Genomic DNA, 18,651 nt, shown 5'->3' on the forward strand with positions numbered 1-18,651 from the left:
TGGGAGGAGCCAGTGCGGCTTGTGAAGCGTGGGTGCCAGGCTCGGGCCCGATGCAGAATCACTGACCAGCGAGGCTCCTATACTGCAGACACAGAGGCTGGCTCGGCAGAGCCCCGCTCCAGAAGCGGTCTGGCTTAACAGAACGAAAGCCAGCGCTGTACTTACCGTGGCTAACTCGTCAAACTTGCCGAAAAGTTCGTTGAGCAGTTTCACCAGCTCCTGGGCCGTGCACTGGGACGCCAGACCTGTGAAACCCACGATGTCTGCAAACAGGATGCTGTAAGAGGAAGGGGTCCAGGTCACAAGAGTCGCATAGCCTTCCGCACCCTCGCTTCCTGCTCGGAGCAGCGGACGGAGGCACGTCCCTTCACTCGCGGGCAGGAAGGCCAGGCGTAGAACACCTGCACGGCATGCCGCGTGGTCACAGGGGGACCGGCTAGCTGCTGGGCCCTTGAGCTTGCCGTCCCTCACGCTGCATCCTGCCAGCTTCCCAGCAGACCCACTCCCTTCCCAGGGGGCTCACATGGGCATCCACACTGCGGCCAGGAGCAGAAGCAGAGTGGCCAGCTTTTAAGAAAGGAATTCCCCCACCAGCCATCATCTTCCCCTTCTGCTTCCTGGACGCACGCGCCCAAGAGTGTCAGCACCAAAACCCTGAACCACTGTGTGGAGCGGTGGCTTTCAACCCGAGTCTCCACCCTTTGGGGGGTCGAAAGACCCTTTCACGGGGGTCACCTAAGGCCATCAGAAGACGCAGATTCTTACATTATGATTCATAACAGTTATGAAGTAGCAAAGAAAATGACTTTATGGTTGAGGTCACCACACACGAGGAACTGTGTTAAAGGGTCTCAGCATTGGAAGGGTTGAGACCCACTGGTGTAGAAGGTCCATAGTCCCACATGATGTCCTCCAAGTACTAGGTGTCTATTGCAGAACTGGGGTCAGCCTCTAGAACATGGTGCCTGCTCAATCTTCTACAGCAGACAAGACTCTAAAAAGCATCCCCTATTGTTCTCCCCTTCAAAACTAAAACATATTCTGCAAATATCTGAGAGGTGAAAAATCATATAGTGTTGATCTTTTAACATTTTTTTAGCTTTAAGGTCTCTCTTAAAATACACTGCTGAGGGCTGGAAAGATGGCTCAGAGGTTAAGAGCACTGGTTGCTCATCCTGAGGTCCTGAGTTCAATTCCCAGCACCCACTTCTGTAATGAGATCTGGTGCTCTCTTCTGGCCTGCAGACAGACATGCAGGTAGAACACTGTGTATATAGTAAAAAATAGATTACAAGGGACCTACAAATGCCAGATAAAAAGAAACGAGCCTTCTTGTGGACAACGGGGGGTGTCCCCAAAGCCAGGCTGGGCAGCCCAGAGGGAAGCAGGGGTTAGCGCTGATCTCTGGCAGAAATGCCCCACGCCATTAGCTGCAGTGAGGCGACTGTCAGCCCTTCCTTGTGCCCATTTCTCATCTGTGATGTGGAAACGAGAGTTCCCGTGTTAATAATCAGGCACAATCATTTTTATTTTTGTTTTTAAACTTTTTCATACAGTACATTTTAATCACATTCTTTCTCCTCTCCAAGCTCCTTCCCCACTCGTTCACCTAACATTCACGATCCTTCTCTCTCTTAAAAAATATTAAAAACCCCAAACTAAAACCAAACCTCAAAATTTTAAAGTGCAAGCACAACACACACAGACATTCACACATGTGTGCACACGCGTGCACGTGTGCAATTACTCCCGAGAATGAGGCTGGACTCTCCACCGAAGAAAACTGATTTTCCTCTCCCAGCACCGTTTGGACTTTCTGTCCATTCCCCCATCCCTGCTGGGATTCTGTCTGGCTTGAACCCCTGCAGGTCTTGCTGTGGTGTCACAGTCTCTGTGAGTTCAAAGGTGCATCAGTCCTGTTGTGCCTGGAACACTTGTTTCCTCGTGGCCATCATTCACAATCATTTGAAGTGCTAATTTATTTACTTGCAGGTTGCTCACTGAGGACTAGCTACGCCGGACAGGTGCTTGGGATGGGCCATAAGCAGGAGACTACAGCAAGCATCTCCGCCCTCGGGAGTCTTTCTGGCCAGGGGAAGGGGACCTTTGAAGTATGCCAAGGCATTTCACGTAACTGTGGTGAAAACAGATGGGACAGGAGCCTGTGCTGCCAGCTGTGGCTGGACTAGCTTCGCCCGGCAAGAAGGCAGGGTGCAAGGAGACACCGAGGGACCTGGGCTCCAGTGCTGCTGCTCCCGTGTCCTGAGGGACTCAGAGCGCTAACCTTCTTACTTCAGCCTTGATGAGCCTTCCTGCTGACTTGTGGCCCTCATCCTATCCATAAGCCAGGCATCGGCTCACTCAAGATGACTTCTAGACGGTCTTTCCTCTCCTGCTGCTTTCGGGCTCTGCCGCATCTCTGGCTGCCTTCACTTTGACTAGGATCTGCCTTGGTGTGGGTCTCTGAGACACACGGAGCTTCTGGGATTTACAGAGTAACGTGGTGGCATTTTGTTGTTGTTTTAAGAATATTTTTGGTCACTGTTTCTTCCTGTCTTCATCTCGTCGTGTGTGTGCGGATAAACCTGGTGTGCCTCACACAGTTCTAAATGCTTTCCATTTCTCCATTTCTCCCACCCTCTGCAGCCTGGGGACACTCATGGCATCGCCACTAAGCTCACTCAGTCTTATGCTGTCTGCTCAAGTCAGTCACTGAAGCCCCCTAACAAACGCTTCTCTTCACTTTTACGTCTTAAATTTAGAAGTTCTGTTTGATTCAGTTATTTTTAAAAAGTCTACTCTGCTGGTATTCTCTGTTTGGTGAGAAAACATCACCATGGTTTCCTTTAATTACACAGACACAGTTTGTTCTCTGAACACATTTAAAATCGCTGACTTAAAATGTTTGTCTAAGAATCCCAATGTCTAGGCTTCCTTGGGGACAGTTTCTGCTGACTGCTTGTTTTGCCCATGTATGGGCCATACATGCTTTTTGCAGCCTATTCAATATATTTCTGTTGAGAGCACACGACAGCAGCTCTAGAAATCAGAGTCACCCCGTCCCCATCTGAGGACTCTGGTTAGACTGTCTGGTTTTGACGCCATGTGCTGATTTGTGAGCTAATTCGTCTTCTGAAATTCCCACAGCTGTGCCTAGACCTCTGCAAAGCCCCCACGTTCCCTCAGTGCTGGGTTTTCCATTCCATTCTTTCCAGTCACCTTGCTGCGGGTCTCCATTGTTGTCACCACGGCCGGAAGCAGCTGCAGCGCTGAAGGACTGATCACCCCGGAGGGTTTTACCGGGGTGCTGAGCTGCTGCGCTGTGTCTGAGGCTCACACGGGTTTGGTCGCGGTGGCCGCAGGGGACCAATGAGAGGAGGGCTTCCTAGGGAATCCCCAGGCTGTCAAACCCTGCAGGTTGTGACAGCAGAGCTTTGAAGGGGACGCATTCTCAGCTTCCAGGGGCTGTGGAGATAGAGGAAGAGAGACGGGGGGGGGGCAGGTGCAGAAGCCAGGGAGCCCCAGTCTTGATACCTAGCTGTTCCTCTTGAGGACACACTCCTGGGAGATTGCAGGAGTTTGGTGAATCGCCAAGCTGGATCTGATTCCAGTTATCCCTGCTCTTGCTGCTATGAATCATTGCCGAAAACAATGTCGTAGAACTTAGCCCATTTTTCTTTCTAGGATTTTATACATTTCAGGTTACAGTCGATTTTAATTGATGTTGTACGTGGTATCAGATGAGGGTCCAATTTCACTGTTCCATGTGTGGATTTTCGGTTTTTCTAGCACTATCTATTGACTATAACCCTTTCCTGATTCCATTTTGTCACACTTGGGGATACATTGGGTGCATGTATGTAGGTTCAGTTCTGGGCTCCTTATTCTATTCCATCCCGTCTCAGTTTCTGCTTTCATGCCATACTGTGTCAATCATGACAGCAAGGTAATTTGTAGTCAAAAAGTATGTGGGAACACCAGACCTTGAGCAGAGACCCACTTTCCCTTCTGCCTGGGAGTAGGCAGTTGTAGACAATGTTTAGTAAAAACATGTTTACTAAAAACGATACAATAAGTTTCTGGAAAAGGCCTTTCCACGGAAACCGCCCTGACCTCGACCTTGTCTAAAGACTAACCGCACCTTTAAAAACTTACACACATCCACCTCTGGTGTCAGAGCAGAACCAGCCAGGGTAGAGGAGAGAGTAGAAGCATCTCGGTGGGACCTCCAATTGTCAAGAAACATTGTCTACAGCTGCCTACTCCCAGGCAGAAGGGAAAGTGGGTCTCTGCTCAAGGTCTGGTGTTCCCACAAAAGTATAGTGCCATTAGATCAGAAAATTATAGCATGATTTACTCTTCTCAAATTCATTAGGACTTTTTGATGACCTGTTGTGATCTGTACTTGGTAAAGAGCCACAGGCACTTGAGAAGAAGATATATTCTACTGTTGAGTGATACTGTTTTGTCTACAAGCATCAGATCTACATTGTTACCACAGTTCTTCCCCCCTCTTTGCTTTTCTGTCTGCCCACATCAGAGAAAGTGGCTTACTACTGATTAGATGGACATTTCCCCTTTCAGCTCTAGGGATGCTCGCTGTGCCTATTTCAGTGTTTTTGTGCTGGGTGTGTTTTCACGACTGCTATTGTAAACTGGCTTTCCAGCCATGATTAAATGCCATCTCTTCCGACCATTTTGACACAAGTGTACTTGGGCTGACGATGGCAAGGCCATCCTTGCTGTCCCCTGGCTCTCGCTCACACGGATGCTCATCTCCAACTGGAGGGGTGTCCTCAAATCTGAAGCGGGCTCCTGTACACAGACGCAGTTCGGCTGCTTGGTTAGTGTGGTTTGGTTTGTGTCTGTCTGACAGGTGTTCCCATTCAGTCGTCCTGTCCTTGATTGATGGGGATTTTACCCCATTTACATGTAGAGTATTGGTGGTAAAGGCTCACACAGCCTTTGTGTTACATGTTTCCTCTTTGTATTCTCATTCTCGTCCGTGTCCTGCTGCTGCTTGATGGTTTTCTGGATTGAAAGGCTATGGATTATTTTCTCTTTTTTCTTTTGGTTAACTTCTTGAATTGTTAGCTTATTTCTGTTCAGACACATGGCAAAAAAAATGTACCTTTTAACACCTCTTCCATAATTTACTCACCACAATTTACATGTACTTATATATTAAGTTATTTTCTTATACAATTATTTAAAAATCTTTGACTTTCAACTTTTTTATATTTGTTGCAGGCATGTTGCTGTAGGCCTGTGTGTGTGTGTGTGTGTGTGTGTGTGTGTGTGTATGCAATGTGTGTATGTGGCATGGTGTGGTGTGGTGTGTGTGTGGTGTGTGTGTGTGGTGTGGTGTGTGGTGTATGTGGTGTGGTGTGTGTAATGTGTGTTTGTGGCATGGTGTGGTGTGGGTGTGTGTGGTATATGTGTGGTTGTGTGTGTGGTATGTGTGCGGTGTGTGTGTTGATGCACATATATGCTACGGTGTATGTGTGTGTGTAATGTATGTGTGGTGTGGTGTGTCTGGTGTGGTGTATGGTGTGTTTATGTGGCATGGTGTGGTGTGAGTGTGTGTGGTGTGTGTGTGTTGTGTGTGTGGTATGTTGTTGATGCACATATATGCTACGGTGTGTGTGTGTGATGTATGTGTGGTGGGGTGTGTATGCAGTGTGTGCGTGTGGTGTGTGTGCTGTGGTGTGGTGTGCGTGTGGTGTGTTTATGTGGCATGGTGTGGTGTGTGCAGTGTGTGTTGGTGCACATACATGCTACAATGTACATGTGTGTGGAGGTCAGTGAGCAGCATGTAAGAGCGGGCTCTCCGCTTCCACCATGTGTGCTCTGGGATGAGACGCAGGCCAGCAAGCTTGGCAGCAAGCACCTGCACCCACTGACGTCTCTCCAGACAGGCTTCTAATAACTTTGTGCAACCACAATTAGGAAACTATTGCCTTTATACTCACATACAACATATCGATTATTAATAAGTTGATCTTTACCAGTAAGTTTCAGTTTCTCAGCCACTGTGTTGCCGTAAGGAGTCTTTGATTTCTCCCTGAGAATCCCTTTTAGCCCTTTTTCATAATGCAGGTCAGGTGGCCACAAACTCCCACAAGTTTCAACTATCTGTCAGGGTCTCTGTCTGGCCTTTATTTCTGAAGAAGAAATGTACCAGGCACAGCACTTTTTGACAGACTTTTTGTCGTTTGCTTTAAACATTTGGAACATGTGCCACAGGCCCTCTGGCCTGCATGGTTTCTGCCTGGCGACCCACTGACAACTTAACGGGGATTCTGCTGTTTGCCAAAAAGCACCTTCTGCTGCCACTTTCAAAATCCCCACCTTGTCTCTGCTTTTACAGAATTTATCATGTCAGTTTAAGTTCCTCTCATTTGGTGTCATACATGTTTCCTATCTCTGGATGCCCATTTCTGCCTCCATGTGTCAATCCTAAAAGCTCTTTAAAAGCTTTATGGCCTGGGCAATGGTAGCACTCACGTTTAATCCCAGCGCTCAGGAGGCAGAGGCAGGTGGATCTCTGTAGGTTCAAGGTCAGCCTGGTCTACATAATGAGTTCCAGGATAGCCAGGGCTATACAGACAAGCCTGTCTTGGAAAAGAAAGAGAAAGGAAGGAAGGAAGGAAGGAAGGAAGGAAGGAAGGAAGGAAGGAAGGAAGGAAGGAAGGAAGGACGGATGTGTGTTCTGGCCCAGCACTGACTTCTCATAGTCCCTTAAGCTTTCTTCGTTTCTTTCCGTTCTTTTCTCTTTCTGACCTCTGCCTGGGACCTTCCGGGGACCTGTCTTCCAGTTCACTGATCTTTTCTTCTGCTTGAGTCTCTATTCTCCTCTAGGGAATGTTATATTCAGTTGCTACAGTCATAAGCTTTCTGACTTGGTACTCCTATATGCTTTTATTTCCTTGTGGAAAGTCTCATTTTCCATGTGCATAACTCCTTTCTGTCTTCATGAGAGTTATTTTTATTCTCCTGTAAAGTAATCCATGTAATTGCATTTCCTCAGGTCTGTGTCTGCAGGTCTGGCTTCCTCCTTTTCCTGGCTCTTCATTCCCAACCTTCAGAGACCAGCCTCACATCAGAGTGACCACATCACTTATCCCAGCCATGATGCTCAGGCCCTTTATCAACTCTGTGTCCCCAGTAGGCAGCTATACATTCCATCTGTTCACTCCGTCCTGAGCAGGGGAGATACGTGTGACAGCTGTGGTAGCTTCCCAGGCAAGCCCCACCTCTATTTTCCCAGCAAACCAAGACTGAGTCAGACCTTTCAGAGACTGGGGACTGAACTACAGACGCGGGTTGTCTAGGCAGGTTTCAGGCAGCTGGAGAACTGGTCACCCTGATCAATTCTCTCCCTCCTGGGGTGTGTTGGATAGTTTTGTGTCAACCTGACACAAGATAATGTCATCTGAGAGGAGGGACCCTCAACTAGGGAAGCGTCCCCATAAGATGGGGCTATAGGCATACCTTAATTAGTGATTGATGGGGGAGGAGCCACCCCTGGGCTGATGGTCCTGGGTTCTATAAGAAAGCAGGCTGAGCAAGCCATGGGGATCAGGGCAGTAAGCAGCCCCCTCCATGGCCTCTGCGTCAGGTTCCTACCCTAACTTCCTTCAATGAGGGATTACAATGTGGAGGTGTAAGCCAAATAAACTTTCCTCCACAACTAGCTTTCAGGCATGGTGTTCATCGCAGTGAGAAAAATCCTAACTAAGACACAGGCAGACGCAGCAGAGCTGGCTCATGTATCTGTTTATCTTTTTTTTTTTCTTTGTTGAGCAAGCAGGAGACCAACGATGCCTATCCACTCTCGCTACCAGAAGGCCCTCAGCTGTGCCGCCCTCCAGGTTCTCGTTGAAACACTCTGGTGGCTGGTGCCCCTCCTCAGCAAGCAGCTGGGGTACCGAGTTATGTCTCTTCCAACTAACAAGGAGTGATGAGGGAAGTAAAGCCAACGGAGCGCCCGCTAAGCCTGCGCCCAGCCCTCACCCACTGCCCAGGGCATCCTGCACATTCGTTTCACATGGCTGAATCTCAATTTCCTGATTTCCACAATGCAGGCAGCAGTGCCAGCTGCTCCCGGGAGTGAGAGGCGAGCAAACAACCAGGAACTCAGCAAGGAGCTTCTGAGACCTAATTCCGGAGCCATCCAAGTTCAAATGCTGGCTCTGTGGCGACTTTCCGAACAGCTGGGCCCTCCTACACCGCTTCAGCACCGTCCTCTGTGGAGCCTATCAGACCGCATGGCAGCAGGGAGAGAAAGAATTCACAGACAGGCACAGAGCAAGATCTGCCAGCTGATCAGCCGCACGGGCTCCGGCTACAGGCTTGTGCCTTGACGGTTCACAGGCCTCAACCAATTTGGGGTGAGGCAGCCTATGCTACCCAGCATAAGAGAGGTTTTCACATGTTTTTGTGTCTTCAGGGGCCACAGGCTGGGAGTCCTGACACCAAAACCCAGAAGAGCCAGCAAACAACATCTGAACAGAAAGTGCTTTGTGTCACCCCATCTCCTGAGTGCCACTTACCCGGTGGCAGTCTCAAACAGGTGACAACTCAACTATTCTAAGTGCATTAAACTATAAGAAAAAGTAACTTTTTAAGACTACACGATGCATTAAGACAAACAGTTTCAACATGCAAGCAAACTTCAGCCAACGTATCCACACACTGGTTCACACGGAATACTCCGGTTCCTTGCCTGTAAAGCAGAAGCGATAGCTGCAGCCTCTTTAGGGGTGATGAGATGGAGAAAGTGAGGTGAAGAGCCCATCTCAAGTAACAACACCCTGCCGTTATTAAGGAAGGGAGAATCCCCACTCCACTACGAAACCTCACTGCCCAGCACCCGGAGCCCCAAGGACTGATGCTCAAACGCGGACTCAAAAACCCAGGCTTTGGAACAAAACTCTGTCTCCTTACCCATGTAAGAAGCGCAGGCACTGGCGTGTGCCACCTAAGAAGCTGCAGCCTCCTCCACATGGGACCAGCTTCCTCGCCAGGCCCCCATCCTCCTGAGCTTCTTGACCATAACTCCTCTCTCCCCCCTAAGCTACAGAGATAGTCTAGCTCCCCCTCCCCATCTCTCCCTCCCCACCCCTTCGTCCACTTCCCAGCTCCTCTACCACCCCCAACGCACCTCACCACCTCTGCCCTGCAACCCCCCCAATACACCATTGAGCTGGGTTGGTGCCCGCCCTACCTCACGTTGTCATGTCTCTGGATGTAAATCTTGTGGAAAATCCTCTCAGGGGGCTTCAGGAAGTCTTCCTTCATCTCCATGGCGACATTCCGGGGCAAGAGGCTCATGAGCAACCGTTCCTGAAGAGGAGATGCATCGTTTGTTAGACAGCAAGGACAAGCTGTCGTAGGTGGGCGGTCTATAGACCCTGCTCAGGCAAGCCAGCACGTGCCCAGGCTGCAGGCACTGCCCAACCTCCCAGAGCCCCAAATGTGGACTACCACTGAGCAAGCAATTGACTCCAGAGGCGTAACCCAACGTAGGTGGGCCCGATGTCACAGACATGCGTACAGCCTTCGGATGCTACTCTTCTGGCCCACCGTGCACCCTGAGCTTCAGCCTAGCAAATTCTACTGTCTCCAACCAAGGCCCCACTAGGCCCCTCTCCCTTCCCTCCTCTGTTCCAATGGAATCCAGAAATAGTCCTCAAGATTGGTCTGTTAAGTCTGACTCCCCATTACAGGAAGACACAGGCCCAGGGACAAGCTGACCCCTTCTCTTGGCCATTGTCTCCTTGTGTCTCGCTGATCTGTGTAGGGTGTTCACTTTCTCTCCCCAAGAGGAAAGAATAAGTGTATGTTTTTTCCCGAAGGGATGAAGCACCCTGGTGAATCCATCCCTGAACCCTCCCAGGCTTCAGTTTCCTGTCTGTGGCCCTCCCTCATCTCAGCTCTGCCTTGTTTTGACCTGCCTGCCTGTTGCTGTGTTCTGGATCTGAAGTGTGAGGGCCACCATTTTCCCTCAGGCCTCTCGTGCCCTATCCCATGTTGCCTTGCAAAGGAAGACCAAAAGCTGGTCTTTGAATCTCAAGAATGTGGAATAACAGCCTACAGACAGTGGAGGACAAGATTACGGAGGCAGCTCAATCCCTGCTCTGATGTCACTGGGTTCAAACCAAAAGAAAGACCAAGGAAAGACCCAGAACAGGGCAGTTCTCAAGAGAAAACCATTGGATGGTAAGTGTGCCACTGCGGGCCAAAGGCTCTGTCTGAAAAGCCTAAGCTCTGATCCACCCTCTGCAGCAAAAGTCAACCGCCAACACCTGTCCCTTAATACGAGGTGGTGTCAGAGAAGCCACAGAGGGATATCTTTACACACTTGACAGTATCCATACAATTCCCTTCCCCTTGCCAGTATGATGTCGCAGGAAACCAGCCTAACCCAAGACCGCAGATAAGACAGAGCTTCACACAGTCTAACCTAGGCGTCGCGATTCCAGCAGGACATTAATAACACCAAAAGCTAGGAGAGCTGAAGTTAGTGTTCAGCGAGCACAGACAAGCAAGGCATGCAGACACCAAGAGGACAGCTGCTGGAATAACTGCAGACACCTCAAAGCAGCCGTTGCCAGGGACCACAGAGAGGCTGGGAGGTGGTTAGGAGGCAAAGGCTTGCTACACAAGCGTGAAAATCAGGGTTCAGATCCCAGCACCCACAGGAAAGACAGGCGCGGTGACACGGGCGGGAGAGGAGACAGATGCATCCCACACGGGAATGTCCCCTCTGGCCACCCAGAGCTCCCGTTCAGTGAGAGACCTTGTCTCAAGAAGTGAGGGGAGCCTGATTTTAGAGAAAGTGCACATCAGAGGGGGAGCTGTAGAGAGTGGTCTTACGCATCCGTAAGCACTGGCCACTCCCGTGTGGGTGTGTTCACGGGTACGTAAAATCACTCCCCGTGGTTCCCCTTCTACCAGAGAGCATCTTCATCAAGCAGCGCCGATCAAACGGAATACCCACACGTACAGGAATGAAACTCGACCCTTATCTCTAGCCCTGTACAGCATTCAGCTCCACATGGGTCAAGGGCTGCAGCCAGACCTGACTGACACCCTGAATCTGACAGAGAAAAAAGCCAGACAGTACACCGCAACTTACAAGACAGGAAAGCCAGACAGTACACCGCAACTTACAAGACAGGAAAGGACTTTCTGAGCAGGGCTGCACTCGTTCGGGCATCAAAACCAACAACTGACAAATGCAACCTCACGAAACCAAAAGCCTCTGCACAGCAGAGGACACGATTAAAGCAAAGAGGCAGCTGCAGAATGGTGAAGGTTTTTACCAGCACAGCATCTAACAGAAGGCTATTATTTATAATATTCGAAGAATTCAAAAACCATGTACCGAGGGGGAAAAACAGTTTTAAGCAAGGACTGAAACACAGTTCTCAAAAGAAAAATACAGGCAGCTAAGAAATATTTTTTAAGTTGCTCAGCATAAGGGAAATGCAAATTAAAACTGCTTTGAGATATCGTCTTGCCTAGGTTAGACTAGCTAAGATTAAAAAACCAAATTATAACGGTGGAATAGAGACTGATGCAGCCTCTGTGGAGGTCAGTGTCGTTACTCCTCAAAACGATAGAAACTGGTCCGCCATAGGATCTGTCTACACAGCTGCTGGGCGTATCCCCAAAGACACCGATATCCTACTACAAAGACACCGATATCCCACTACAAAGACAGACACCTGCCCACCCTCGTCATTGCTGCCGTACTCACAATAGCCAGGAAATGGAAACAGCCCAGATTTCCATCAACCAGGGAGGGGATAACGAAAATGTGGCACTCATTCAGGAAGGAATGCTATTTAACTATAAAGAAAAATAGTATCATGAGACCCTCGGACAAATCGACGGAGCTGTGATCTGTCCCCTCTCCCTTGAAATATCCCACGATGGCCCCTTACCAGTTTCTTTTTTTCTTCTGCAAGTATCCCGATTTCAACAAACATTTCTAAAGAGTTAAAGCTAGCATCTACATATGAGAGAGAGTGTAAGGCATTTGTCTTGTGGATCTCTGTTACCTCCCTGAGATCAGTGGTGGCAAAAAGGAAACAGGAGAATAATGGAGCGGGAAGGATGAAATGGTGGGGGAGGACAAGAGGGAATAAGGGAGGTATAACTAACACTAAAACCCTTTGAAAAGGCCACAGAGAAACCTACTTCTGTAAAAGTTTCCTAAAATAGATACACATAGAAGGGTAGTTTAAAGGGAGTCACCCTATAATAGATAGAGAATACCTCTCCTAGACATCACAGGCTACCAGATAGATAAAAAGCCCAGTGCCAGCTCTTCTCAAGTTTGGAGGACAATGGGGTTCCATAGATGCCCCAAACGTTGTAGACTAATGCACTTGTCCTTGGTTACCCTTCAGAACCTAGTGGTAACACCCCATTGCTGAAGATAACACAACTTGAGTCATAGGGCATGGAGCAATTAATGAATTTCTGAATTGAAAGCTTCAGCCTCCGTGCTACCCGGGGAGAAAGGCAATCAACAGTCTTACCCAGCTTGGAATCCTGAAAGATACAATAATGACTGGCCTGGCAAGATATGCCCACTGCTATAATAGTGGCGTGAATGTTATGGGAGTAACCAACCATTTTCTGCTTGGATTTCAGTCCTGCTTCACAAGACAAAACTCATATTTGGTACCATTAACTAGGCCAAGAACCTGTGACTAGTAGTAGATCATAGTCCCTAGACAAGAACTTACTGTTGTTTGCTAAATGAACATAGAATTAAACTGCCCCCTAAGTACTTATCTTTATACTCTTAGATTAGTGCATCTCTTAACCTTCATCAAAGAATCCTATCTTTGCTGCACATGGTTATTATTACAGATATCCATGACTGGTCAGCACAAAAAACTAAGAGCCTGCAAAATTCTCAGCCGTAAATGAGACATCTATATCACACCCTTCCTCTCAAGATGGGGTGACTATCAAGAGGAAGCTGAGAGACAGTAGAATCAGAGGGAGTAGAAGACTGCAGAGAAATAGTGTTTTCTGAACATGAGAAGGTGTCACACATATGAAATCACAGGGGCTATGAATGCATTCACAAGCCCTACACAGATCCCAGCAACCCAAATCCCAGGGCAAACGACAGAGGGGCTTATGATGCCCCTCCCTTAGCTGAGGAACCATTGGCAACTGATGACTGTTCATGCTCCAGAAGATAGCCCTGCCCCATGCACATACCAGCCGCGCTGGACTCGGTGCACTTAAAACAAAGCAACACCCCCAAAGGAATAATGGTGAGGAAGAAAGGGGGGATGGAGATAAAGGAATGAGGTGGATAATTTCCTTTTTAAAACATAAAAATTAAAGGTGGAGAGCCATAGAGGAAAGACACATTGGTCTCTGGCCACCAAACACACAGACACAGGTGTGTGCGATGCACACATACACCACAAGCATCCAAAATATAAAAAGAAGCGGCAAGAAGCCTTAGGTAGCAATTTCCAACACATAAGTGAATTATATGTCCTACCGAATGAGATTGAATCCAAGGACACCATGCTAGCTCAGTCCTGAAATACCAATGTCATATTCCACAACAACAGGGTAAAGAATAAAATACCAGCAATGGGTCCTGATAAAGAAAACAGCAAAATGCAGGTTTTATCTATGGTGAAAATGATTATAAAGGAGAAACCAATAACTTCCTCATGTTACTAAAGGGCAGCCCCAGAAAGCCACACTTAACTGTAGAACTCCAAATGCTCCCACCGGAACAAGAGGTGGACAGTGACTCTCATTACTCGCATTCGCTACCACAGCTGGCAATCTAGTCAGTGAGGTGAGGTAAGAAGAGAGCTACAGAATAGAAAGGAGAAACACCAAGTACATGGTAGTCTCTATGCAAAACACAAAATATCTACGGAAACAAAACAGATACACCTGAGACAAATAACCACCTTCAAAGAGCCCCATAGACAAACCTACCGGGAACCTACCACATGCCCACACAGTAGTAATGGACACGTGTACACACACTAACGACTACAGTGTTCACAAGTGTTCAAAAGAAAAATCCTGAGATGTAAAGCTGGTATTCTGAAAATCAAGGCACTAAATAATCAAAGAAGAGCTAAGTAAATGGAGTCGCAATCTTCAGTCAGGAAGGGAAGAGTCAACTCTGTAAGGATGCAAATTCTCTCCACGGGGCATCACCATCCCTGACTTCAAGCTCTATTATAGAGCTGTAGTCCTGAAAACAGCTTGGTATTGGCACAAAAATAGACAGGTAGACCAATGGAATCGAATTGAAAACCCTGATATTAACCCACACACATATGAACATCTGATTTTTGACAAAGAAGCTAAAAATATACAGTGGAATAAAGAAAGCATCTTTAACAAATGGTGCTGGCATATCTGGAAGCTAGCATGTAGAAGAATGCGGATCGATCCATGTTTATCGCCATGCACAAAACTTAAGTCCAAATGGATCAAAGACCTCAACATAAATCCAGCCACACTGAACCTCTTAGAAGAGAAAGTGGGTGGTACCCTTGAACAAATTGATACAGGAGACAGCTTCCTGAACATAACACCAGTAGCACAGACAGTGAGATCAACAATTAATAAATGGGACCTTCTGAAACTGAGAAGCTTCTGTAAGGCAAAGGACACAGTCAACAAGACAGAAAGGCAACACACAGAATGGGAAAAAATATTCACTAACCCCACATCTGACAGAGGGTTGATCTCCAAAATTTGCAAAGAACTCAAGAAGCAAGTCTCCAAAACACCAAAGGATCCAATTAAAAAGTGGGCTGTAGAACTAAATAGAGAGTTTTCAATAGAGGAGTCTAAAATGGCTGAGAGGCACTTGAGAAAGTGCTCAACATCCTTAGCCATCAGGGAAATGCAAATCAAAACAACTCTGAGATACCATCTCACTCCTGTCAGAATGGCTAAAATCAAAAACACCAAAGACAATTTATGCTGGAGAGGATGTGGTGAAAGGGAAACACTCCTCCATTGCTGGTGAGAGTGCCAATTTGTTCAGCCACTTTGGAATTCAGTATAGAGATTCCTCAGAAAAATGGGAATAAACCTACCACAAGACCCAGCAACTCCACTCTTAGGCATATATCCAAAAGATACACATTCACATAACAAGGATGTCTGTTCCACTATGTTCATAGCAGCATTATTTGTAATAGCCAGAACTTGGAAGCAACCTAGATACCCCTCAACCGAAGAGTGGATAGAGAAAATGTGGTACATCTACACAATGGAGAAAAAAATGGAATCCTGAGATTTGCAGGCAAATGGATGACACTAGAAGAAACCATCCTGAGTGAGGTAACCCAGTCACAAAAAGAGAAACATGGCATGTACTCTCTCATATATGGATTTTAGACATAGATCTGGGGAGTGCCAGCCTACAATCCCATGGCCAGAGAGTCTGGGAAACAGAACCTTCATTCAGTGGCTGATCGAAGAAGAGGCAGACTCCCACAGCTAAGCACTGAGCTGAACTCAAGAAAGCCAGTAACAGAGAGGGAGGATTGATGATCAAAGGGATTAAGACTGGGCTGGTTTAACCCCCAGAAACAGCTGACCAGACAAAGGTTAACTCTTGAATCCCAGGCATCAGCCTGGGAATCCAGCATGGCACTGATCAAGACCCCCTGACTGAGGGTGTCAGTGAGGAGGCCTAGGGAATCTACTGAGCCTTGGGCAGTAGATCAGTATTCATCCGGAGTATACACATGGACTTTGGACTCCCATCCAACAATGTGAGATGCGCTCTCACCCTGAACTCTTGGGGGAGGGCCTGGGCCCTGCCCTGGATGAAATGAGGCCTCACCCTCCCTGGGGAAATGAGGGGATATTGGGGGGCTGGGGGGGCTCAGGAGGAGGGGAGGGAAACGGAGAGGGACCTGGAACTGACTTGTGAAGCAACCTTGTTTCTAATCTAAATTTAAACTTAAAAATAAATAATAAAAAATTCTCTCCAGGGGACACTGCAAAGGCTACCAAAGGCCAAGCAACAGTTTACAGTAGACAAAGGCAAGATCATTCCAAAACTGATGCAGATAACAAAAGGAAAACTACCAGCTAACATCTGAAAAGGAACCAAGAGGTGGAAGCAGTTAGTCTACCCAATCCCAAGACTTACTACAAAGTAACAATGCTCAAGATAGTGTCCAGGGAGGGTGAATACTGAGACTGACTTAATAAGGTCTAAAACCCAGAAGTGGACCTATATACCTAGATTTTTTTCCTTTACAAAAATCCAATAAAGATGATGTTTTCAATAAACCAAAAAGCATCCATCCCACAACCAAGAAAGAAAGCTCAATATCACCTTCACACCTTATTTAAATATCACTTTGAAATACATGTCACAGATTTATCTAGTAACTGCAATTGCAAATCTGTTGGAAAAACAAAGACGACCTTTGGGAATGAGGGTTTAAGCTCAGCATTCTTAGACTGGACTTAGAGCAATAAAAGAAACATTGAGCCAGGCAGAGTGGCACTTGCCTTTAATCCCAGCACTGAGGAGGCAAAGACAGGCAGATCTTTGTGAGTTTGAGGCTGGCCTGGTCTACAGAGTGAATTCCAGAACAACCAAAGATACACAGAGAAAGCCTGAGGAGGAGGAGGAGGAGGAGGAGGAGGAGGAGGAGGAGGAGGAGGAGGAGGAGGAGGAGGAGAAAGGAGGGGAGAGAGAGAGAGAGAATCTCATCAAAATGTAAAGTGTTTGCTCATTAGCAAAACAAAACAAAAATCTCTTAAGACAATGAGATGACAAGCTGAAAGTATTTGCAAGTCGCTCATAGTGGAGGACCAGCATCTAGTGGAGGGCCAGCATCTAGTGGAGGGCCAGCATCTAGTGGAGGGCCAGCATCTAGTGGAGGGCCAGCATCTAGTGGAGGGCCAGCATCTAGCACGTTTAGAGTCACCCCAGAGTCCATCCGTTTAAAAACCTTCCAGTTCTATGGTCCAACCACTTTGCTACATCTCAATATCTTTGCTTATAGCCCATGCCTCAGCACTATTTCCAGTCATTCAGGCCAGAGAAATTCATGCTCATATGAAAACTTGCACATCTTTATTCATGATCATCATAAATTGGAAGCTACCAGAATGTCCTTCACAGACAGAAGAATGACTAAACGCACTGTGATAACAGCCACACTGTGGAATACCACTTAGCAATAAACAGGAATAAACAACTGATATAATCAACAACTCGTACGAATCACCAGAGAATTATGGTCAGTATAAGAAATGCATAAACCAGATGCTTCCGTTTTTATGCTATTCAAATTTATAGAAACAGAGACCAGTTTAAGAACGGAGGTGCTATGGCTCTGGGGGGGACAAAGAGAGGGGTCCCTGTGCCTGTGGCTGCATGTTCTCATTGTAACCCAGTTCAGTAAGACAGCACCATTGGGAAACAAAGAAAACCCACATAAGACCTCTGTCTCCTGTCTTGACTACACATGTATCTACAAGTAGCTTTAAAATGACCAAAAAAAAGTAATAAACCCAAACAGGGCTGGAGAGATGGCTCAGTGGCAAAGAGCTCTGGCAGTTCTTGCAGAGCTGAGTCCTGCACCCACGTGGTGATCACAATCATCCGTAACTACAAGTCCAGGGGATCCAATGTGCTCTTCTGACCTCTCCAGGCACTGGGCACACATTAGGGCCACACACGTGTGCAGGCAAAACACTCATAGTACTAAGATAAACCAGATTCTAGTTTGGAGGAAGTGGTGCATTTACACATTCCTGGTGGGAAAAGGAAATGTCCAGGCACTCTAGAAAACAGTTCGGCAGTCCCTCATAGCACCAGTCACCCCATGGCCAGAAATTCCACTCCTAGAAGAGAAATAACAAGGTATGTCTACACAAAGGTCTGATCAGTTTTCACAGCACTATTACTTACAATAGGACCAAAGTGTGAAAACAACCCAACATGTGAGTAGATAAACAAAATGGCCAGGCCTAGTGGCACACACCTACAGTCCAAGCATTCAGGTTGAGGCAGGAGGATCAGGAGTTCAAGGTCAGTCTCAGTTACATAATGAGTCCAAGGCCAGCCAGGGCTATGTGAGACCTTATCTCAATGTTTTAAGTTAAATTAAATAAAAAACTGGTCCTCCCATTCCCTCTCCACTAAAACAAGGTTCATGGATGCAACGGAACAGAACTTGGCCCATGAAAAAGAATGTAGTACTAGTAAGATTTAACCAACTATTGGAACCAACCTTGAAAACCTCATAACGGGGGAAGCAGTCATTTGGAAAGGATCATACACTACATGTCTCCATTTGTATGAAATGTCCAGGGTAGTTAAATCCACAGAGACAGAAAGTAGATTCACGTGTATCTATGTCTGGTGGAGCGACAGGTAGACCGTAACAGGCATGGATGCTAATGGACAGAAAGTTACTAAGAGAAGTAAGAAAAAGTTACAAAATTAAATTGCATAATAATTCTACACTACTACTATTGAGGATAATTTAATTCATATTTAATGCATGTTTCAAATAAAGTAAATATATAAAATTAAGGCCATACATAAACATATTAAATACAATTAACATTAAGACATAATTCTATATAACAAAA

At 47.0% G+C, this 18,651-nt stretch overlaps 1 protein-coding gene across 1 annotated transcript in view; it reads right to left on the bottom strand.

Moving 5' to 3' along the window:
* Positions 1 to 18,651, bottom strand: part of Adcy1 (adenylate cyclase 1) — a 116,536-nt gene that overhangs the window by 75,201 nt on the left and 22,684 nt on the right. The window contains exons 3-4 of the mRNA XM_013122702.3: positions 9,230 to 9,348; positions 166 to 277 (exon numbers count right to left, since the gene is read on the bottom strand). Coding sequence (XP_012978156.2) covers positions 166 to 277; positions 9,230 to 9,348 — 231 coding nt within the window. The remainder of the gene's footprint in view (positions 1 to 165; positions 278 to 9,229; positions 9,349 to 18,651) is intronic.

This window comes from Mesocricetus auratus, unplaced genomic scaffold, assembly GCF_017639785.1.
Source record: "Mesocricetus auratus isolate SY011 unplaced genomic scaffold, BCM_Maur_2.0 Super-Scaffold_100006, whole genome shotgun sequence".
NCBI classification, from domain to species: Eukaryota; Metazoa; Chordata; class Mammalia; order Rodentia; family Cricetidae; genus Mesocricetus; species Mesocricetus auratus.